We start from the raw sequence: 24,910 nt of genomic DNA, 5'->3' as shown, positions 1-24,910 counted from the left end.
CACCTGTTTCTCTCCAATATTTACCATTGTTTCTGTAGTTGCCCTAGCCTAATGACTCCGCGAAAAATGACTGCGCGATACCAAGATAGGCTCATCAGTTTCAACATAATGCATAGGTTGAACTCGCTTCTCTGTCTGGTAAAATAGAAGCATTCTCGACCATAACCTCATCCTCATCCTCATCCAACTCCCCAATCAAAACTCCCTGTGTATCAGTAGTAGGCAATGTATGTCTTTTCCTCTTCAGGACTTCTTGGAACTGATCTTGAAACTCTCTTTTTGAGATGCCCAAAACCTCAGAAATAGTAAAAGTCACCTCACTGCCAAGTATCTTATCATTAAAGATTTTATTCATGTCTGTAGATGTCTCAATATCGGACATTAATCTAAATCTTGGCTGCTTTCTCTATCTAGGTTTCTGCCTCTTTTCTTTCTTTTGAGCATCCTCCATTTGTCATTCTGGCCCTGGTCTCAAAGACGGCCCTGCAGTAGGTGGAGTAACAGACTCACCCCCTCTAGTCTTTTTAGCTGCATTTGGATTCTCTTCATCTCTCTTACGCTTCTCCTCAACAAGTACATCTGCTCCCTAAGACTTAGCCAAGTAGGCATAAATAGTGTACCTGTCAGCAGGCGAATCCCAACCTGTCTCAGATCTGATGCTAAAACCTGCACTAGTCAAAACAGTCTGCTGGATTTTCCTCTTGTTTGCAGTCTCTATAGCATAGGTCCATAATCCTGACTAACTCTCTGATCCTTTCTCAATATGGACTCCATATGCAGAGGCATCTCCTCTAGCTACCACATAAGAAGTACGCGCAGCCATGTCATCTACTAATTTCTTCATTCCGCCTTTCCCAAAATTGGTAGCAAGCGGAGCTCCTGTTTCAGTCAACTAGATCTTGCCATCTTGTCCCCAAAATACCAATTTTTCCCTCCTTGCATCTTGAAAAGATTCACAATCCCTGCAATGCTGATGGTCCGTACTATCACACCAAATACATCTTCGATCTCTCCTAAGTGCACTAGGAGTACTAGAAGAAATAGTAGGCGCGATCGAAGCAAACTGCTCTTTTAATTTTTCCACCAATTCTGCTTTAATTGACTCCAATGTCAAATCCGTTATGCCTTTGATTATGTCATCAAGAGAGGAAGAAACCAAAGGAACGGATGATTTTGGAGCAGAAAGAGCCGGCATCGGTCTTGGAACAGGAGGATTAGAAATAGTAGGCACTGGCATAGGCCAAGTAACTGGCTGAGGAAGAGAAGAAATGACAGGGGTGGAAGCTGACATAGGAGCAGAAGACGGCGTCGGTGTCATAGATCCATTCTGTAGGCGGGTCTTCCATATCCGCCTCTTGGTCAAAGTCGAGACCGCATCCTTGGCATCTTGCCAATCTGTTTTAAGACCCATAGGCTTCGTGCGATCCTCAAGAAGCTCTCCTAATTCTTCCTGAAGAGCAGGATCTACAGCTTGCAAGAAAAGCTCAACTTTCTCAATATCCAATGCTCTTTGTTCAATGGCATCAAGCTGACTATACCTCTCTTCAAATTCTCGTATCAATTCTGAAGTAGCTAGACCTTTGTTTGGCATGTAGACCCATTCTCGGAATGACCGCCGTGTAGCCGTCCCAAATTCCTCAAGAAAGTACTCCTCTTTCAGGGCCTTCTTAAAATCTTGCCAATGCGAATTTTGAAGGAAAAGATCAGTCACTTTTACCCTCAAGGCGGGTGTGACAAGGCGAAGAAAATATTTACTCATAAGTCCTGTCGGTACTCCAAAAAATCCCATCTTAATCTCATACGTCTTCAAATAAGCCGATACATTATGGCCATCAAATAGCTTCTTTTCATTTTCAACTGCTTCAATCGCCTTAGTTGCGCTGATTGCATTCTCTTACTTCGAATATAGTTGCCTTTGCTGAGACAACTGTTGTTGATGTAACTGCTGCTGCTGCTGCATATACAACTATGTCTGCTGATTTTGAAGTTGCATATACATAGACATATTCTGCAAAATCTGCTTTAAATCATCCGTAGAAGTACTTGAAGCAGAAGTCGATGATGGAGTCGAAGTAGAGGACAAAGCAGGAATCGTAGAAGGGGCTGAAATTGATGCTAAAGTATCTCCCATCCTAAATTTTTTTTAAAAATGCGATGCTTTCACGTCGGGTTCACCAAAGATGTCGAAGGGTTTTCGAAAACAAAGTCGCGGCCACAGAGGACCTTGACAAATTTCAAGATAGAAGATCGATCAAGCGAATAAGCAAGATTAGAAAATGATGCCAAGTAACAATTTTATTTCTACCAATAACAAATACAAGGTTCAAGAAGAAGAAATCAGAGCAACCTCTCCGAATCCAGGAAGGAAAATAGCAAATCCATTAACTCTTCATCTTCCATCATTGTTCTAGCCTTTGCAACTTTCCCTCGATAAGATCGGGACTTGTGAGTGATGGTAAGGAATCAAGAATATGTTGTCCTTTGCCAACTAGCACAACTAGACAGCCAGATTAGCTTGCAGTGGCAACCTCCACAACACGTTCTCCACTCTCTAAAGTTCCCAGATTAACATGTACAATTGAACCTTATATTGCATGAAACAGATCAACAGCCAAAGCTTAAGGCAAGCTTTTGATCTCTGTAATAGATTTACAGGTTACAGACTTGTTATGACTCCAATGACCTGCGAACACACTATCTGACTTTCCTGTTGTAGGAGGCAATGTCATTCTGGTATAATGAGGCAGCTTCTAGATTTGCAGAGCTTGTAGGATTCCGATTCGTCCGGAGAGATTGAATAGAAGTGAGAATGCTGATCAGTGTAGCCCTACATGGCTTCAATGCATGACAACAGAGTCATCAGCCCCGCTGGAGCATTAATAGTCGTTGCCTTCTCATGTGTGACAATTTTTTACCCCCCCTTGTTTTGGTTTGAATGGGCTAGTTGAATTTTATCCACTGCATCACATAGCTTCTGAGAATTCTGAACCCAATCTGGGACAACAATTATGTATGTCTCAACCCTCAGAATAGCTGCAGCAGCAATAAAAGACAAGTACGAAGGATCCTCAGAGGTGTATTCAAGAGGTTTAGGGAACCGTTTTGGTGCAGACCAAAATAATGCCCCATTAATGTATAGGATTCATACAAAACCCAGGGGGGTAATGTGCTAGTTCCCTCATCCAATAACTTGATCAGTAAGGCCAATCTGTCACAATCCAAGATGTTCCTAGACTCTATCGAGGGTAACAGAGACGGACTTCGGTGGGAGAAGATGTGATGGGGAAAGATGTAGAGCATCCACCTCCTTGCATGTCTAATGTTTTTCGGTGTCTGGAGAAAGCTTCGCGGATTGCATTGGGAGCCATTTCTCGGCAATTGTGTTTACGAAGAGATGCTTTTTATTCTCTTTTGGATGAATGTCCATTGCCTGAGGATGATGCCTCATCATCAGTCTTGGTGGCGACCCAGTTTCATAATGGTGTTAAGAGTTCTCCAGGCCCAGAAGGACTTTCTCAAGAGTGTGAAAAGGGACTTCTAACACTAATTGCATCGGACTGTCTTGGACTGCAGGTCCGTGATATGAATGGTCATTGGTACCTTGTAGATATAGGACTAAGAGCTGGAGAGCTGCTTCCAATGACAGGTAAAGCACTCCAGCATGTAATTGCAGGAGCTTTTTCCCAGCCAGTCGTCGTCACTGCCTCCCTCCCTCCCCCAGCTTTTTCTCTATCCGTTGCTTTTTCCTTTTCCTCCGTTACATATATAGTTAGATGATTCAACAAAAATAAAAGCCATCCACTTCGACAGCAACACATGTTCTGGCAATACAAGGAATGAATTCCCTCAGGCCACCACTAGCCACACCAACACCATCCAGCTCCAAGAGTTGGTCACAGAGTTCCAAAAGACTACCAAGGAAGATTCTAAACAGCAGATCGCTGCTCATCTTGCAAACTTTGCATATGATCCTTTCAACTACGAGTATTTTAGTGAACTTCATATTATAAACCTCTTTTTGCAGCTGCCAGTTCCATCTTTCTTGCTTCATTCTGTGCACCCTTCTCACCCCTGTTTATGATAGCAATTGTTGCCTCCCTAGCTTCATTTAGATGTGCCTTAAGCAGGTCTATAGGATGACATCACTCAAAATGTCTGAAGGTACAAGCAAAGGAAAGAGCTTCTAGACATTTACAATCATTAATTAGCCTTTCAATCACCTCTGCACCCAAGAAAACATCAGCTTGTTCAATCTATGTCATTGCAAACAGCTTCAGAAGCTCGGGAAAACCATACTCATTGGAGATCTAGAGCCCATTCTCCTTCTAAATTGTTTGTAACAAATACCAGATTCACTCCCAAACAGCACTTGTTTCTTCTGTGAAATTGAACATGAACCAATTGAAGGCAAAATGTTCAGGCAGAGCAAAGCACAACGTGGAGGTACACACTTGGAGCCTTGGACATCCATATGCTCCTTGGCATCTTTTACAAACCTTATTGTCACAATGGCTTTCATTTGAAATGAATCATGTTGATGTGATGTCTCCTGTTCATCATTATGCTGCCCACCTCCATTGGGTCTGTAGGTGTGCTTTTGGGTGAACATCAAATCATCTACTAAACAATGATGTTCAATCTCCAGGCCACACAAAACAAAATGCAAACACAACGACTAAGTATGCACAAAGTAATAAATGTCACACACACAAACTTTTTGGTGGATTCCACACCTTGGATACGCAGCAGTACGACACCGTGTCCCTAAAAGATTTAATATTTCTGATTTTTGTGTTAATCAAATGAAATCTCTGATGGGTAATAACAGACGCTAATCCTCGATATATAAGAGATGTTGAGATGCAATTGCCAAATGATACTGTTTGTAATTAAACTAACTAAGATTTTCTTTTATTGCGGGCAAAGACCTATGAAACTCCAAGGGAGTTATCCTCAAGTATGAAATTCTTACTTAAATTCAGTCCAAACTAATCCCCAAGGAAGAGGAAGTCCAAGAAGACTATTAGAAGGTATTGCTACTTATGCTGAATTGTCTCGAAATTATCTTGCCAATTATGTTGATTTGTCTTGAAGTTATTTTTCCACTTATGTTGATTTGTCTCGAAGTTATTTTTCCACTTATACTAATTTGCCTCAAAGTTATTATTTTTGGAAAGAAAAGATTTGTCTTGGAAATAAACTTGTTGATGTTTGTGATTGTAAGCTAGGTATTGATCTTTCCTAAAATCATCAGGCTAAAAGATGGATGACTGAGTATAGTGAGTAAAGATCGCCGACTGAGGCAATATTCCGGTGAACACAAAATGCTGACTGAGGCAGTGTTCTTAATGGCACTAGACTTCCCCAAGGCCAGCATGAATAAAACCTACACCAAGGGGTTTTTCTTTTTTTATTTATGTTAGTGAGTTTAGACCAATCATGATGTGAAAGAAGTTTTTCTTTTTTTATTTATGTTAGTGAGTTTAGACCAATCATGATGTGAAAGGTCTTGTCGTAAGGAGCTCTAGTCGGTAGGAGGAGGTGAGGATACCAGGGGGCTCTGGTCATAAACTCCTTAGGCTCTTACGAACTACCAACCGTCCTTCGATTTCCAAAATATGTCTCGAAGTTCCAATGCTAGTTGGGGAACGGAACTTGAAGATATTAATACCTTCGAACAAGAAAATATTTGTAAAATGTCATTTTTCTGAAAGGAACTATTAAGAAGAAATTGTTTTACTCTATTTTTGTGTCGTGAATTAAGGGCATGTAACGAATTTGTATCAGGAGATAATTCAAAGAATCTATTTTTATATGTTGAACCTAAAGTGGTAGGCTATTAAATAACTAAAACTACTCTCTCAAGTGAAGTGGGAGAATGGATCTCTGACGAATCCGGACCTATGGCTAGGTGGTCTTGGTAAGCCGAGAGCTTTCCTAAGAAGGAATAAAAATCACACTTGATGGACCATTAGAAACTAGAAAGCTTGATTCGCATCACTTTAGAATCCGCTAATATTAAGTAGCCGCTAGTAATAGATTTAACAAAAAAAACTCAAGTCGATCCTCGTGGGAGCCGCCAAAACTTCCACTTCAGGGTAGACTCAAGCAAGCCTAGTTAGCAAACTCCGAGGGTTTTATCAAAATCCCAGATGGCACCTCCCTAGGTATGTCTTGCCCTTAATGTGCCCTAAGCGTGATGTGGGGAATCAAAATGTGCTTGGGAGACCAAGGAACTTGTTGCTTTTATACTACTTTGCCTTTTTATTCATTATAAGGATCTTCGAGCTTGTGTGGAGATGGCTAAAAAACTTTTGTTAAATAAGGTTGACTTGAAAAGAAAAATGCTTGCATTGAATGCTACTTGGTGTTGTCACAAGAGTTGAGTTCAACCATCCTTACATGATGTGAGCATCTCATTGGAGCTTCATGAGACAGAGTGCCTTCATGTACATTCACTCGAGAATAGGGAGTCTTTAACTTGTCTAAATAGCGTAGTACCCTACTGCCCTCATTCACCACTCTGGAAACACCATGTAATAAGTCTTATCCTTTATTTTCGAGGACAAAATTATATGAGTGGGGATGGAATGTAAGGAAGAGAGCTAGCGGTAAAATACCGATCACATGGACAAGGTATAAAAGATGTAAAGGGACTCAACTAAAACATCCAAAAAATGAATGAATTAAGTCTCTTCACTTTTCTCACAACTTCCATGACTGCTCTCTCTCTCTCTCTCTCTCTCTCTCTCTCTCTCTCTCTAGTCCTCTCTCTTCCCTTATCTTAGTCCTCAGTTCTCTTCTTTATAAACTATTAATACATTAATTATTTGTTAAGAAAAGATGTATAATGTATATGCATATAATAATTAAGAAGTAGGTTAATGTATATAAGTATAATGCATTGCATATATACATTAATAGATAGTTATAATATATAATATTAAATAACATTTTTAATTTAAAATAATAATTATTATACATAATTATCTTTCATATATTATTTATATTAATGATAGTGATACTATATTTATTATAATTATTATACTTTAATATACTTGATTATGTGTATAATAATTAATATGTATAATGATAAAATAATATAATTGATTAGATATTAGTAATTAGTTATTAACACATCTATAATTATTAATAAAATATATAATTATATTTTAGTTAACATATTATATATAATTATGTATATATATAATTAATATTTATGAGAGAGAGAGAGAGAGAGAGAGAGAGAGAGAGAGAGAGAGAGAGAGAGAGAGAGAGAGATTTTATTTTGAATATAGTTTATGGGTTGTTAAATTTATGTAATATTGTAGGCTTAATGTGTGAGGATAATATGCAGGTATACCATGATAGGCTTAATGTGAATAGAAATCACTATATATAAGTGAGTATCACATCCCCATATATTTTATTTTTATATATTTAATATTATATTATTTTAAATTGCTAGAGCTTTTGAAGTTTTGATTACTATTCTTATATCAACTTTCCTGGAATCCTCTTGCCGTATGAAATGTGCTTTTGACTCCATGGAATATCATATAATCACTTTGGAGCCTAGATTTTTAAAAAGTAAAAAGCAATAATGTTTGTATAAAAACTAAATAAAAAAGGAAGAAAAATAAAATAAATTTATATATATTAAAAATAAATATAAAAACATAGAAATAAAAATAGAAAAACAATAAAAATGAATTATAGCATCTTCTTGTCTTTTTGTGCACCCAATGTTCCATACTCCAAGAGAAGAAGCATCGTAAACGCACCTCCCATCCTCACACGCACTCTCACTCGATAGCGGCGGAACCGAGATGGCGGCGTAGCATTTTGAGGCGCTCGCCAGCTGTTACACGGCGATGGCAGCCTGCATGGATTCGAGGTCTGTATGGGCCTGTGCGCCGGCCTTCCACTCATTCCAGCACCACCCACGCCTGAAGCAGAGCCTCAGTACTCTGCAGCTCAGTGGCGCTAGGCGACATTGCTCCAGAACTCTCTGTTGCAGCAGTGGCAGCGACAATGGGCGTTCTTCCAATTCCCCTCCAGTCATGGACAAATCCGGCGCCGGCAAGTCATGGGTCAGCCCGGATTGGCTCACATCCCTCACCGGCCGCCTTTTCACGGGACCGGACGCCTCCGGTGTGCCCGTCGCCACTGCCAAGATGGATGATGTGAAGGACCTTCTGGGTGGAGCCCTTTTCCTGCCCCTGTTCAAATGGATGCTGGAAACGGGACCTGTCTACCGCCTGGCCGCCGGTCCCCGCAACTTCGTCGTCATTGGTGACCCTGCCGCTGCTAAGCATGTGCTCAAGAATTACGGGAAATATGCCAAGGGCTTGGTCTCTGAAGTCTCAGAGTTCCTCTTTGGCTCGGGCTTTGCGATTGCTGAAGGGCCTCTTTGGACGGTAATGAAACATCATTGCCTACATTGGAGGGATACACTTTGCAGATGCAGTTCGTGATTGGATTGAGACTTTTGAAGATTATCTGTGATCTGAGCTATCCTATTAGCTTGCATAACACACTATTATTTGCTTCTGATTTCAAAGAATTCCACATCTTTTCTCTTGTAGTATTAGAGGTTACAAATAATTCCCCTTGTTGTTAACTCTTCAATGCAGCTGGAAGATGTGACTTAAGTATTTTGGTCTTTTCCTTATTTGCTCACTGTTGCTATACTCGCTGCAGCAAAAGATACCATTTCTTAGTATGCGGGTTTCAACAGATGAAATACCTCTTGTCCTTTACTTCTCCCATGCTGCAAGCCTGACAGATTGTGCTGTTCGCAGGATGCCTTGTGGTCTTTCCGATCCTCAATTCTCCTGCATCTGGTCAATGCCATTCTTGTTGCATGGGACAAGTTGCTTCAATATGCAAGAAGATCAATGAGACTTTCATCTCATATTCTCAAGCAATTTTGAGATCCAGATTCATCAACTGGCGACCTGAAAAGCTAATCTGTGCAAGCAGTGTCCTCAACCAGACAATTTCTGGGCTGCTGCACAAGCTGGTAGCTTCAATGTTTTAACTGCCCAGAGTCACCATGCCAAGCACCTTTGTGCCACTTCTAGTACTAGCAAACCACTTGCTTACCCAATGCCACCCACTTATTTGACATCTCATTCCTCTTTTCTCTCTTTTGCTACAGCCCAGAATGTGTTTAGTGTTAAGTGAAACCAACCTTCCTTCTTGGATAGGGTGGTAGATAACACGATTTAACACAATTTGCAGCAAGCATAAAATTCAAATCTAAAGTTTGTACTTTACCAATTAAATCTTGGGTAGCAGACACCTGATTTGTCCCAAAAATTGGCATCCCTTGTGGTATTTCTTTAAATTGTGTTACTCCAATTTGAAGTACAAAGATATAGGCTAATCTCTCTACAAACTTCCAAGACATTGAGCCATCATAAATGGCCAGTAGCATTAGGAATCAATTTGCCCCTTGTTTTGGCTACAATTTGGGCACAAATTGAATCAAGAACACTTGCATGTAGGCCAAATCAAATTTTGATGACTAATTCCTTTCAGATCAGCGGCAATTTTTCTATTACAGCCGCTACTTTGATCACTAGGTTTTTCCATTAATGGGCACACTTCCTGAGATGGCTGAAAAATCCTAATTTTTGCTGCAAATTAGGGTTTTTGATAGCAAATGCATTGCTGTCCACCTTCAATCTCTTGGAAATGGCTGAGAATGGCTAAGGACACATGAAAGAGAGAGAATATGTTGAAGAGAAAGAAATTGGGTTGTTTTATCTCTTCATTAAAACTCTAATTTTGCTTCTACCTTGTGCCCAACAGCCCAAAAAGCTCACCTACAGCTCCAGGACCTTGAAATGCTGTCACATGCTATTGGAGGGCAGCAAATTGCTGTTGCTTGTTGTCTAGGGGTCTCGTGATGGCTGTGGTCTATCTCTAGCAGCTTCTTTGATGTTTGCAATCTTGTCCAAGCTAGAATTAGCTTCACTTGCTGCAATCTACAGCCCCAAAATGGACCTCCACAACCTCGGCGAGCCTCACACAAGCTTCCTCTAGTTTGCATTGGCAAGTTTTTTTCTTGGCTACCAAGTGACATACCTTCTAATGTGAAACTTAGCCTCTAGACTTACTTTCCAGCAGCTAATTATTAGTTGGAATCTAAAATCCTATTGTCTTTGCCCATTAATGTGGTAAGCTCTTTTAACTTGAAAGTTATTTTGACTCTCATTTGCCCTTAGTCTAGCATTAAATATTTAATTTTTGGCTAGTTTAAATTATATCACGATTCACAAGTCATTTTCAAGGTCCATTCAATGCTCTAGTCCAAACTTGACAGAGGCACTCACAAGTACTTGTCTAGTATAACTTCTCGCAACTTTTACCAATGTCACCTACATAGTTGCACTAGTACCATGTACGAAAGGGATCACACCTTCTAATGTGAACCTCAGCCTCTAGACTTATTTCCATAAGATAAGTCTTAGCTGGAAATTAAGAATCCTATTGTCCTTGCCTATCCACGTTTAATGTGCTAAGCCCTTTGAACTTGAAAGTTGTTTTGACTTTCATTTGGCCTTAGTCTAGGATCAAATGTTTAATGTTTGGCACAAATGATGTCACCAGCTATTTTCAAGGTCCATTTGATGCTCCAAACCAAAATTGACACTAGGCATCCTACACAAGTACTTGTCTAGCACAACTTGTCACAACTTTTGTCAATATCCCCCACTGTATATCATACGATTGGGACCTCTCACCATGCCAAAATTAATTTATAGTTCACATGTGTATAGCTAATTATGCTAAAGCTATAATAACATGGGATGGGGGTGGTGAGGGAGATGAGGGACAGCCAGACCCAGGGAACAAGGATGCGGAGGGGGGGGGGTGGGCACATTTTAAAGCTGTATTTTTACATATAAAACAATTTTCAGCTCATCACATTGGACCTCAGTACAATGAATTACATACAAAAACACATTTAAAGCTTTAAAAACATCAATTTCCAATGTATTTATTAGCATGTCACATAATGAACATGAGATGAGTAAATGACAAATGACAAACCATTTTGATAAACTTTAAAGATCGATGTATTACAAAGGAGCATTTGTCCATTGTCATGATTTATGTCACATGTGGCATGAAAAGTCCAGTCCAAACTAAAGACAAATGTCAAAGGAGTCAAGGACAAATGTTAAAACGACTAAACTATAAATAGTAACCAGCCATAAAGCAAGTAATTGTGAGGCTGTAACTAGCCATATGGCATAAAGCAACATACAAAAGGAAAATTGAACAAGGAAAAGGCATCACCATCATCTCCAAGAAAATGAGCATTTGTAATGGTATAGATGATGATGAGGCTAGCACTTTAGGAGTAGCTAGAGCAGCCTCAGATCATGACGATGATCTTTGATTTAGTTTGCTTATCATGATTCTCATGACACATGTACATTGTATATGATATTATGATCATTGATGACTGTGACACTTGGGCCGTTGTGCCATGTTGACATTATATTTATACTTGTAGTCTTATAGTTCCCCTTTGGGCTATTTTGGCATGCTGCATTTTGCTTCAATCTAGAGATTAGACTTCATATTTATAGTATTTTTTGGAACAATGAGCATATTCTTTCAAAGATTAGACTTCCTAGTCTTTTAAGTTTTTTGGCAATGGGGCCATGGGCATGTTCTTTTTGCTTAGACTTTGAAGTTTAGTTCATTGTTCATTGTTTTATGGCATATGTATTATGCGTTTTGTAATTGAATAGCTTAACTCTTGAGCCTTGTAAGTTGAAATTCAATTTTTAATTGACTAGTTTTAGAATGATGCATGATATCTTTAAAGTTAAAACTTAAAATGATTTGTCCTTGTGGATTATATTCCCTGGTTTTAACACTCCACATGGATTATGAGTGAAATATTAAATTGTTTTCACGAATTTTAATTTTTTAAATGCCGTTCCCACTCTCATGTCCCCGTGCCCTAGGTTTGGCGTCCCCATCACCGTCTTTGTCATTGTTCCTCATTCCTATTCTCCATTTCATGTTTCTATGATCTATATAGATATACAAGTGTACAAGTTTCAGAGAGCAACTTCCTTGACGCATGGACTGAAATCTGGTAGGTTTTCAAATCCTGAAATTGGAATTGACTTCCAGGTTCATGATGGGCTATCACATGACAGAGAACGAGATTGGCTTCTAGTCCGAGCTCGCTTCATCCCACCATGATTGTGCGTCGGAGCGTCTGCCTCTCCCTTTGGCATGACAAGCTGGTTAAGAAGAAGCCATTGAAGTGTTGACAGTTGGGCGGAAATTGGAATGGGTAGGCACCTAGCAAGGTGGCTGAGTAGACCCAGGAACGGGCACAAGTCAGGTTGTAGCCTGCAGGGCCCAGGTGAGCAAGCAGACATAAGAGACAGAAGTTGGAGATGGAAGAGGCGGAAGTAGGAAGAGGGAAGAGGGAAGGAGGAAAATGGCAGGAATAAGTGGGAGGAGGGAAGCGTGGAAGCTTGAAGGAGGAAGAGATGAAAGAGCTGGTGGGCTGGTGGGGTGTGGGGTAAGCATCACACAAGGCAACAAGGAGGTTGGAACAGGATTGCACTCCTTAGTATAGGCAAAGTAGTGGCAACCCTCTAGTTCATTCTCATTCAGATGGTAGTCAAGGCCCATGGAGACTCCAGGATCATGCAGCCATTGGACAACCACCATAGTTCGTGCTCTTCTTGACATCAGAGGGGATGCTGAATTGGTTTGCTAGATCATTGATGGACTTTAATCCACAAGCCCACCTTGTCTCCTTAGAGACACACAAGGATGAGTGTGACAGAGTGCAACATTCTTTTCAAAGATTGAAAATTTAGCATGGAACCCTAGGCTCTAGTATCATCTTTACCCACTCTCTATGCATCTCAAGTGCTCCCATTTTTATGCCATGTGCCTTGGCATCGTTCTGAGGGGCTCCTTTTTCTTCCCAGCTCAAATCTGCACATGTAAAGGTCTAGCCCTTCTTTTGAATTCCTCCTCCAAAGGTACACTCATCCATTCTATCTTGCTCACTGGTGCATTCTTTTGTTTTTTCCACTAAATTAATCCAGATGAGCTTCTCTTCTACTTCTGCTTTTATTGTTTTGTCACTTTAGGAAAGGCTTTAATTTCATTCTCAAAATGTGTCTTTAGCTCCTTGATTTCATTTGTATTCAGCTTTGATGAATACCTTTTGTTCTTTGTCTTGCTTTTCAAGATGTTCAAGTTTCTCCTTGCAAGTAATTAGTTTTGCCTTTATTTCCCTAATTGATTTGTCTTTCTTTGCGACTTGTGGATCCAAATCTTTTTACATGTCTTCTCTTAGTTTGGAGCCAGCCCATATTTCCACATGCATTTCATTTTTTAGCATTGTGTACATGCCAGCCTGTTTTTTCTCCAACCCTTTGGTGACCTCCCATGTAACCTCTTCCTGCATTAGGTGCATTTCAACTTGTACCAATCTGTGTATCTCCTCATACATTGCTTCATTTATGAATTCGGGCAATGTTTGTGCCTCTTGAATTGTGGGGGGTAGCGCAATCTCTGCATTTTCATGTATAAGTGAACTTAATCTTTGGGTCTTTGGTCAGTGTTTGAACTGATGCATTGTTTGATGTTGCCCCCAATTGTAATTGGTGTGGTAGCATTCTCCGTTTGATTTTTTCATCTCTGATATTTTATTATGATTGTTGTTTTGCTTACTATTTAATGCTGTAATCACTGTTCATTTACTGCATTACTTAATTCCATGTCATTGCAATTGTAACCACGCCGATTAACCCAATCACTGCAGGTTTCACTCTGTGTATTTATTGTTTCCCTGCTGTTACTGTTTTCCCTATATTAATGTTTATAGAGCAGGTTACAGTCACAGAATACACATGGCTGCATTGCTGCCACAATAGTATTCAGTGCATTCATATGTCAATTCAATGCATATACAACTGCCTAGAATGTCCTATGTATGTTCATTGTTGACCTGTCTGCATTCGAAACAATCTGGAGTGCGTACCAGTCACAGGGCAGTCAGGATGAGTCACCACAAAAGTCACATCAAGATGAATGATGATATCTATGCCCAATCGGCAGTCATGGGAGTATGTGCATGCCATTTATACCCAATTGCTTTAAATGATAGTCATGCTAGCCATGACAAAAGTCATCTTGATAGTTATGAGAGTCATTCCAAGTCAAGCTAATCCAGCATTTGTGACAGTCACACCAGTCTAGCATACATGTCAGATGCAGCTTGATAGTCATGCGAGATGCAGCCCAAGTCATGACAAACACATTCTCAATAGAGAGAGAGAGAGAGAGAGAGATAGAGATCAAAGGACTGGGTTTTTGGACAGCCCAACTTCTCAGATCCTGTGTAGCCAGATATGAAAGTGATTTTCCATTCTTGTGCTTTTGGGGCTGTTGGAAAGTGAAATAGTGCCCTATTAAAAGAAAACATGTTGATGATCTAAAAGTAAAAGTAGAAAAAGGAAACTCTCCATTAATGAGATGTTTGTCCTCTAAGGAAATGTATCTCTGCATGGCTGAGGTGTCTCGGTATCTGTCTCCTGTGGCGCTCAATGATGACTCTGATTTGTTTGTGGTGTGGATGTCTAGGCCTTTGTTCAGGTGGACGTGGGCACCTAGACTGGTTGAGTGCCACTGCTCTATCCAAAGGGACACCCATAGAAGATGAGGTCCAATGATGATGTACTCTTGTAGGCCGTGGTAGTAGTAGTGGTATGTGGCATACTCGGTCGTGTAATAGTGTAAAAGTTAGTGACCGCTCTCTATCTATGTGAGCCACTCTTTGTCTATGAAAAAGTTAGTGGCTGCTTTTTGCCTATGTGAGCCGAGCTGTGGGGGCCTCCTACTCCGTAGAATAGTTGCTTTGTGCCTCTAGAGCTCCAAGAGGAAGAAACCTAAGCGTCTTTGATTCTCAAATAGTACGATTTGTCTCAAGGGTCCCAAACCCTCTTGAAACGAATAGTGGTATTTGCCTCGTATATCATAATATACCGTGAATCGGTAGATGTAGTGTTTCTCTGTCTTTGGCTCTGTGTTGCATAGTCGGCATATGCGCTCTATCTTTATGCCCTCAAATTTGCCTATCTCAATCCTCAGGTGGTGGGATGAGGTGTGGATTTGCCCAATAACTGTGCATAATCCATGAGGCAGCTGTGTATCCATGTAACTGGGTTGGGTGATGAAACCATCCTCAAATACAAGGAAGTGGGTCTGGTAGTGTGCCATTCTCGTGCCATGGGGGGAGGGGGTCAACGGTTCCAAGTCTTCCCCATACCTAACCTCAGTTTGTCTACTCTAATCAGCTTAGGTCAAGTATAGGGCAATCCAGGCTAGAGTCAAAGGGGGGTAGTCTGTCAATTTGCAACCCATGAAAACTCATCCATGTACTCATTTGAGCATACCAACAATGTTTGTCACCATTTGTTGCTAGCTGTCTAGAAGAGGCCAAGGCTAGCCATGTGTATCTATCTTGGGAAAGGTCCCTTAGTCTATATATGAAAGTCACTACGTGGACCAAGGCCTCAACCACCATGGGTGATGCTCCCAACTCAGCTCTGATAATCTCATGTGGGGTCGAACTCTTTGCTCGTATCATACGTGAGATCATCATGGCCAGTGGTCTTTCCATATGCTCCCACCTGTCAGAGAATTCCTTCTTTGGTCCATCTTGGTCTCCCAAAGGTTATCTCCTCATGTGGAAGAGACTTGAACCTAAATAGCTGCCCCATATAGGAGTGTGGGTGTAACTAGGATGTCAAAAAGCCAAAGTTTGGTGCATGGTTCATGAAATTGTAGCATATTGCCTCTCCAATGCACCTAAGGCTGCATATGCTTTTGCCAAACAAGCCTCTAATGTCTCTCTCCAAGAGAACTATGGTCCCTTCAATGTGACCCCCAAATAAATATACTACTTGACCATCTCCATTGGCTCTTCATCGAAAGTAAAGTGGTTCTTAGCTCTCATCACCCAAGCAGTTGAAATGTTAAATACCATAACTTTAGTTTTCCCAATGTTCACCTTAAGGTCTCTATCTCTGCAAAAAGTTGATAATGCATCCAAGTGTCTATTTAATCCCTCAGGTGAGTCAGATATAAGTACAATATTGTTTGCATAAAGCAGTAATGGAATCAACACTCTAACTACGCTGGCTCTGGCCCCACCAGTTTTGTCCACATATTCTGAAATTTCATCTATGTACAACCCAAATCGTGTTGGTGAAAGAGGGCAGCCTTGTTTCACCCCAATGTTGCTATTGACTATAGCTGAGATGCCCTCAGGTGTCCATACTCTACCTATCACTGTCTCATACAAGGCATAGATACTCCACTGTATATCTACGGACACATCAATGTCTTACATTCTTCTCATGAGCCTAGTATGTGGCACAGTGTCAAAGGCCTTGCGAAAGTCCACAAAACAGTAGTAGATCTTTTTCTTAAATGCCTTGTCTTCTTTGATGATTGTCCTCAATGTAAAGATATGGTCTAGAGTTGTATATCCCCTCCTGAAGCCAGCCTAGCCTTTTGATCTTAGGCCATGCATCTCAGCCCATTCACTCAATGCTTGTTCCACAATAGAGCCATATATTTTGGCCAGCATGTGTCCAATTATGATAGTTAGATAGTTACTAAGTAGTGCAAGGTCTCCACTCTTAAAGACCGGCACAATAGTATGGTCTGACCAATTGTTTGGAAATCCCTCATAGACTCCCCTATTAAAGATGTGAGCTAGCTCTGGTGCCAGGATATCACAAGCATGTGTAAAGTGTTTTGCTACTAAACCATCATGATCTTGGGCTTTCCCATTTTTCAATTTCCATATGGCATTTCTCACTTTTTTTTTTGGTGAAAAATCTACAATTTGCTGGTCTTGAGGTTGAGGGGAGTGGCATAGGCTTTTGGCTAGGAACATCATAAAGTGTGTAAGCATATTCATGCCAATCATCCGGTCTAGTAATTTGTATAGGTGGCTAGCTCTCATGCATCCTTTTCCATGCTACCTTACTTTCCTATCCCAAGAACATGGAATACATTTTTGTTTCTAGTCTGCTCAAGTATTCATACTTCTTTTTGCGTACCAATCGTCTGAAGAGTGTTCGAGCATGCTTGTGTGTACATATGCCAAGTGCCACCTCTTGCTGAAAACGTGCTTGTGTCTCTCTGCACTCATCATCATACCAGCCATTTCGTGGGGCATTACCTCGTGGAGGCTTATTTGACAGTGTGGTGTGGGGGAAAGCATAGGCTACTGAAGTATGTATTATCTCAGTCAGCTATCTTGTAAACCCATCTAGAGAGGCTTGTGAGTCTAGCTCCCTCAATGCATCTCGCATAGCAATGTGTATAAGTGTGAGGCCATTTCCACAAAATCATAGTGTGGTAATTTTGATATGTGCGACTGTGTCTCGTGTATATGTCCATATTGCATTGTGAAAGCTAGAATAACATGGTCTTTTGCTAATCCAATTGGTTTGTATAAGATTTCAAAGCTTTTTATGTCAGGTAGCAAGTTGGGTGATCCAATGACGTAGTCCATCGTACTTGACCCATTCTTGTTATTCTAGTATGTGAAATGATTAGATCTTGGCCACTGTGGCAGCCCATTAAGGATGGCCAAACCATGTGCACTTCCTAGTGCCAGCAGGTGCGTTCCATATTCTTTTATCTGTCTATCTTGGGCTGATCTGGCTAATCCCACTTCATCGAATGCAATATCGCTGAAAATATCTCATTGCTAGTGTCAAAGAAAGCAGATTGGTTGCTTCCTGTGCATGCGTTAAAGTCTCTTGCTAGTAAAATATCCCCAATGCTCGTAAATCTCATTATGTCCTCATATAGTGGTGTATACGGGGATGCCTCTTTAGGGGCAAACTTAGAGTATGCAGGGGGAAAGTAGCATATGACAATATATATGTCTCGAGTTTTATTTGTATGTAACTTGATCCACATTTATCTTGCCTCTGCATCTCTATGTACCACTTGGACTGTATCTTGGAGCTCTTCTCTAAATAGAATTGCCACACCTCTTGATTCCCTCGTCCTTGCAGGCCTCCTAGGTTGAGGGCAATATGTACTTTCCCATCTATATCCATATACATTAGGTAGACGACTATCTTTACATTGGTGCGTTTCAATATACATAGCAATGTCTATCCCTTTGAAAGTGTCCTAAGGAAGCCATTGCAATTCCATAGTGTGAACTTCAAGGTCTCATGGGCCGTGCACCATTATGCTATCCTTTTCTCTGTGATGATGACTCTTCCATCTTTGTAGACAGCCCATTTATCTACTTTTCGTGCCTCTAGAACACGTGGCATGTTCTCCCTCTTGTGGGCTATCTGAGTTGGGATAAGGTTTTCATCTAGGTAGATCTTTTCTCCTTTGAGAGCGATCCTCTTGGAGAGGAAGGCACTCTTCTTTTCCAAGTCTCTAAACTTCAAGATGAGGACTTTTGTTTTTGTGTAGTCTTTTCCGACTTGCTAGAGGCCCTAATGATGGGTACATTTATAGCCCCAATTTTGGTGGCAAGAGTTGTAGCATCTTCAATTGGGGAGCTTTTCTCATCTAGTCCAACTAGTCTTATAAGAAGTGCACATGCCCATCTTTTCGCCTCTTCTTCAAAGGTGGCATTCATAACTTCCACTTTGTTGCCATGCATTCCTTTGTTCTTTTTTGCCGCGTCTATCCATTTTGCACTTTCTTTGACAGCATTCTCAACATTCTCCATTTTCTTTTGGGTGCCTTCCACCACACTTGCATAGGTGTGCGTATCCTTTTTTAAAACATCTATTTCTTATTCAGCTCCGGTGTGATTTGTGGTTTTTTTTGTGCGTCCAATTTCTTTTTGCATTCATCTAGTTCTTCTTTTAGGTTAGAGATCATTGAGTCTTTCTTTGCCATGTGTGCATTCAGTGTTTGTTGCATCTCTTTTTTTAGTTCCTCCATCATTTCAACTTGAACTTGCGCTTGTATATCACTTTCCATTTCCTTCCTCATGATACGCATTTCAGCACAGAGCATGGTCAACATATCCTCATATAGTGTTTCATTGATTTTGTGGGATGTTTCCCATATCTACTTGACCCTAGAGAGACATTTCAATCTTGGGTTTTATGCCCATAGGTTTTATATCTTGGGTTCTTTGGCGGTGTATGAAAGATTGTTTCCATGGTTGGTTTTGTGATTCCTTCATCGTCAGTTTCTTGCATCATGATTATAGTATACATTGTAGCATAAATTGTTTACAGTTTGACTAGAGCAGTAAACCACTAACATAAGCTGTCACTATAGCATAAATTGTCAGTGTATCATAAACTATCAGTGTAGCATAAAACTGTCAATCTCTTGTAATTCTCACTGTAGCATAAAATGTCAATGTGTCTGCAACATAAAATGTGATTGTAGACACAAACTGTCATGTTTGTCACTGCAAGCACAAATTGTCTGAACTGTAGATCGTAGTTGATCTCAAGGTCTGCACATGATCTCAACTACGATGCGATCCCTAATTGCGCCACTGATATGCTTGGTAGTGAGTCTTTAGTGTCTTGTGATAATGGCTTTGATTTGACTGTGGTGTGGTCTCCTTAGATGTGGTCTTGGTAGACAAGGTCATCATGCTCGACAAAGTGAAATGGCTCTATCCAATGTGAATCCACGGCGTGGAATGGGAGGTGTTTGTGGTGTGGCTCTGTCTCCACATGGCTAGTAGTGTCAGTAGGGTCGGATCTGTGAAAAAAAATTGTCATTGCTTTCTATGTGGGTCTCTTTGGGTGAGCGGGTCTCTTGTCTCACAGTAATGTTGTGCGGCACCTCTGGAGCTCCAAGAGGAAAAGACTTGGGCATCTCTGGTCCTCATACTCCATGACGACCAAGAGGTCCAAGACAATCACGGAAGAGGCAATGGTACCATCCTCGTATGTCATAGTGTACTATACATCTGCATATGCTATAAAGCTGGCAAATCCTATCCTTTGCTGGAGTATTTGTCCATTTACCTATATCCATTTGTAGCCTATGTTTAGAGTTACGAATCTGTCTGATAGGAGCCCATATGCTATGGGAGTTATGGGTGTCCATGTATGGTAGCCAAATAGTGAATCCATCATCTTAGAGAGACAAGAAGTGGCTTTGGTAGAACTCCATCCTCGATCCTAGAGAGAGTGGTGGGTGGACCCATGTCCTTGATGTCTTAATCCTCAAGATATCAACTCTGATCGAATGAGAGGAAATGTAGGGGAGTCAAGGTTGTAGTCAAATGGTGGAAGGCGGTTAATATCCAAACCATGTAGGCTCATCTAGATGGTCATCTGTGAAAACCAATAGTTCTTCTCGCCCTTTGTTGCTAAAAGGTCATTGCCCTGAAGAGTGCCTCCGTGACTATAGATGTTGTCCCTAGCTTCGCTATGACAATGGGATGTGGGGTGAAGGGATTACTCCTAATCATACGTGCTATCATCATGATCAGTCTCTACAAAAGACATGCAAAGCATCTAGGTGGCGCTGCAATCCCTCTAGTGAATCCGAAATAAGAACAATGTCATCTGCATACAATAATATCAGTATCAACACCCCTGCTAGGCTATGTGAGAGAGAGAGAGTATATTAATGTCTCTAAAAGGCCAATGTGGCCTATGAGACCAAAGCAATACATACAATGATGGTGTGTTTCTCATCTGGAACGAGAAAAGATGAAAAACATGCCTATAAGACTGAAAAAAATGAAATAGTGTCCTATAAAAGGGAAACATGCCAATGATCTAAAAGTGAAAGTAGAAAAAGGAAAACTCTCCATCAATGAGATGTTTGTCCTCTAAGGAGGTGTATCTCTGCATGGCTGAGGCGTCTCGGCATATGTCTCCTGTGGCGCTCAATGATGGCTTTAATTTGTCTGTGGTGTGGATGTCTAGGCCTTCGTCTGGGTGGACGTGGGCGCCTAGACCGGCTAAGTGCTATTGCTCTATTCAAAGGGACACCTACAGAAGATGAGATCCAATGATGATGTACTCCTGTAGGCTGTGTGGCAGTAGTAGTGGTATCTGCCATACTCTGTCGTGTATCAGTGAAAAAGTCAGTGACTGCTCTCTATCTATGTGAGCCGAGCTGTGGGGGCCTCCTACTCCGTAGAATTGTTGCTTTGCGCCTCTGGAGCTCCAAGAGGAAGAATCCCAAGCATCTCTGATCCTCAAACTGCATGATCCGTCTCAGGGGTCCAAAACCCTCTCGAAACAGACAGTGGTATCTACCTCGTATATCATAATATACAGTGCATCGGCAGATGTAGTGTTCCTCTGTCTCTGGCTCTCTGTGGGCATATGCGTTCCTTTGTGTGTATACCCTCCCATTTGCCTGTCTCAATCCTTAGGTGGTGGGATGAGGTGTGGATCTGATCAATAACTATGCGTAGTCCATGAGGCAGCTGTGTGTCCATGTAATTGGGTCGGGTGATGAAACCATTCTCAGATACCTGAAGGAAGTGGGTCTGGTAGTGTGTCATCCTCGTGCCATGGGGGGAGGGGGGTCGGATCCAGGTCTTCTCCGTATCTAACTTCAGTATGTCTACTCTAATCACATGGTTTAGCTCTGATCGGCTTAGGTCAAGTGTAGGGCAATCCAGGCTATAGTCAAAGGGGGGTAGTCTGCCAATTTGCAGCCCATGTAGACTCATCCATGTACTCATTTGAGCATACCAACAATGTCTGTCACCATCTGCTGCTGCTAGTTGTCTAGAAGAGGCCAGGGCTAGCCGTGGGTATCTATCTTGGGGGAGCTCCCATAGTCTATGTATGAAAGTCACTGCCTGGACCAAGGCCTCAACCACCATGGGTGATGCTCCCAACTCAGCTTTGATAATCTCATGTGGGGTTGAGCTCTTCGCTCGTATCATACGTGAGATCATCATGACCAGTGGTCTTTCCATATGCTCCCACCCGTCATAGTATTTCTTCTTTGGTCCATCTTGGTCTCCCAAAAGCTGTCTCCTCGTGTGAAAGAGACTCGGACCCCAAATAGCTGCCCCATATAGGAGTGTGGGTGTAACCAGGGTGTCAAAAAGCCACAATTTGGTGCGCGGCTCATGAAATTGTATATGAGCACATTGCCTCTCCAATGCACCTAAGGCTGCATATGCTTTTACCAAACGAGCCTCCGATGTCTCTCTCCAAGAGAACTGTGGTCCCTTCAATGTGACCCCCAAATAGACATACTGTCTAACCATCTCCACTGGCTCTCCATCAAAAGTAAACTGGTGCTCAGCTCTTGTCACCCAAGCAGTTGAAGTGTAAATACCATAACTTTAGTTTTCCCAAGGTTCACCTTAAGATCTCTATCTCTGCAAAAAGTTGATAATGCATCCAATTGTCTATTTAGTCCCTCAGGTGAGTTAGATATAAGTACAATATCGTCGGCATAAAGCAGTAATGGTATCAGCACTCCAGCTAGGCTGGCTCCGGCTCCACCAGTTCTGTCCACATATTCTGAAATTTCATCTATGTACAACCCAAAAAGTGTCGGTGAAAGTGGACAGCCTTGTTTCACCCCAATGGTGCTATTGACTGTGTCTAAGATGCCCTCAGGTGTTCGTACTCTGCCCGTCACTGTCTCATACAAGGCATAGATACTCCACTGTATCTCTACAGGCACATCAATGTTTTGCATTCTTCTCATGAGTCTAGCACGTGGCACTGTGTCAAAGGCCTTGCGAAAGTCCACAAAACAGCAGTAGATCTTTTTCTTGAATGCCTTGCCTTCTTCGATGATTGCCCTCAATGTAAAGATATGGTTTAGAGTTGTATATATCCCCTCCTGAAGCCAGCCTGGCCTTTTGATCTCAGGCCATGCATCTCGGCCCATTCACTCAATGCTTGTTCCACGATAGAGCCATATATTTTGGCGAGCATGTGTCCAATCATGATAGTCCGATAGTTACTAGGTAGCGCGGGGTCTCCACTCTTAAAGAGCGGCACAATAATATGGTCTGACCAACAGGTTGGAAATCCCTCACAAACTGCCCTATTAAAGTGAGCCAGCGTTGGTGCCAAGATATCACAAGCATGCGCGAAGTGTTCAGCTACTAAACCATCATGAGAGAGTTTAAAGAGCGGAACAATAATATGGTCTGACCAACAGGTTGGAAATCCCTCACAAATTGCCCTATTAAAGATGTGAGCCAGCGTTGGTGCCAAGATATCACAAGCATGCGCGAAGTGTTCAGCTACTAAACCATCATGAGAGAGAGAGAGAGAGAGAGAGAGAGAGAGAGAGAGAGAGAGAGAGAGAGAGAGAGAGAGAGAGAGAACCAAAAGAGAGAGAGGCGAGAGTTGAGAATGGCGGGGAGCGAGCGCTCAACCTGTCTCTGCGCTCGTTGACTCTGCGCCCGTCGTTTCGGCGCCTGTCGCGACTCGCACATCCCTTCGTCTGTCGCACGTCCCTTCATCGATCGTCCCTGACCCGTCCGCGTCCGTTTGGACCAGGCCGCCCTGGTTCGCGCCGTTTTTACCCGCCTTCGTCCGACCCAGTTCGCGCCTGGTCACGCTTGCCTGCGCCCGTTCGCCCACGCTCACCCTGGTTTGCGCCCTGTCAGACCCCTGCCTGACGTCGATCGGCCCGTCTGTGAGACCCCGCGCACACGACTGTGCCAAGTTCCCTGTCCGTGGGTCCCTGCGTCTGCACGAAGACCTGCCTCGCGATTCCCTGTGTTGGTGCGCCCGCCTCGCCCCTCGTTTGACCCACCCTGTTGATCCCGCCCTGCTGAACCTGTGAGGTCGGCTAACCTGCCCTGTGGACCTGCCCTGCGGACCCGAGACGTCGACTGACCTGTGACGTCGGCTGACCTACCCTGCGACGTTGCCCTTGGCTGCGCGCCCCGACAGAGGGAGACGACAACAGTATGGCTGGCCTGGATATGGATTTTCTAGACCGGACGGTGGCAGCCCTTGGCCCTGATTTTGATATAGAGGAGTCGGAGGATATGGTGCCGTGTACGGAGGAGATGCCTTCGGGTTCTGAACTGCCGCCTGTGGAGACATACTTCTGACAAGACAATGGGCCCTCAGGAACGTTCCTATGCGCAGGTTGCCTCTGATCCTGTGGATTCGCAGGAGATTGACTGAGAGCATTTGTTGGACTTTGCCAATACTCTGCTTGGCGATTATGTCCAGCATAATCATGAAACTTTTTCTGACTCGGGAACTGATGACGTGCTGGGAGCCACAGTGGACCCGAAATCAGTCTTGCGGTCTTTTTCGGTGTTTTATGACCGTGCCATTATACTTTTCTTCACTGGCAGGATCCCAGTGCTTTCCCATATTCGCCAGTGGCTGCACCATTTATTGCAAGGGGAGTGTGTTGAGGAGATCTTCCTTGGACCCCACGGCTTTTATGAGGTGCTGCTGAAATCAGAGACACATCGGGCTGAGCTCCTGTCCAAGTTGCCATTATTCTTTGATCACGGCTTGGTCCATGCTGTGCCATGGCGGCCTATGGCAGACTTCCAGCGCCTGCTTCAACGAGAATGCCCGGTGTGGGTGGAAGTGGAAGATTGTCTGGCGGTCTATTGGCCATTGTTAAAGGATGCAATGGCGGTTGTGGGAACGGTGTTGGTTCCCCCAAGCCTAAGGGCTATGAATCGAAACCATTTATGCATGTTATGGGACACGGCCAGGAAAAGGCCTGCGTGGCTTTGCCTCAATTGCTCTGGCATGCATCCTTTGCACTTTCACTTGAAATGGGGCAACTTTGCAGGACACTGCTTTTCATGTGGTAAATTGGGGCATTTTATGGCCGAATGCCCAAAAAGACAACCGTCTTCCGATGATGCGCATGTTGTGCTGCCTAAGGATGACATGGTGCTTGA

The 24,910-nt window shown here is 42.3% G+C and overlaps 1 protein-coding gene across 5 annotated transcripts in view; it reads left to right on the top strand.

The window, feature by feature from the left end:
• The first annotated feature begins 7,757 nt into the window (after positions 1-7,757).
• Positions 7,758-24,910, top strand: part of LUT1 (Cytochrome P450 superfamily protein) — an 82,388-nt gene continuing 65,235 nt past the window's right edge. For 4 of the 5 annotated variants that reach the window (XR_015694375.1, XR_015694379.1, XM_087697208.1 and 1 more), the window contains exon 1: positions 7,758-8,420. Coding sequence is in view for 3 of the 5 variants with exons in the window: in XM_087697208.1 (XP_087553334.1) it covers positions 7,875-8,420 (546 nt within the window). In the remaining 2 variants the exon portion in view is untranslated. The remainder of the gene's footprint in view (positions 8,421-24,910) is intronic. The other variant, XM_087697182.1, reaches the window with a different exon arrangement.

The sequence above is a fragment of the Lygodium microphyllum genome, chromosome 2 (genome assembly GCF_053477565.2).
Source record: "Lygodium microphyllum isolate KBCC chromosome 2, Lygodium_microphyllum_v1.1.10, whole genome shotgun sequence".
NCBI lineage: Eukaryota > Viridiplantae > Streptophyta > Polypodiopsida > Schizaeales > Lygodiaceae > Lygodium > Lygodium microphyllum.
Note: the sequence above shows the minus strand (reverse complement) of the source record. Positions and strands in the feature narration are given on the sequence as shown.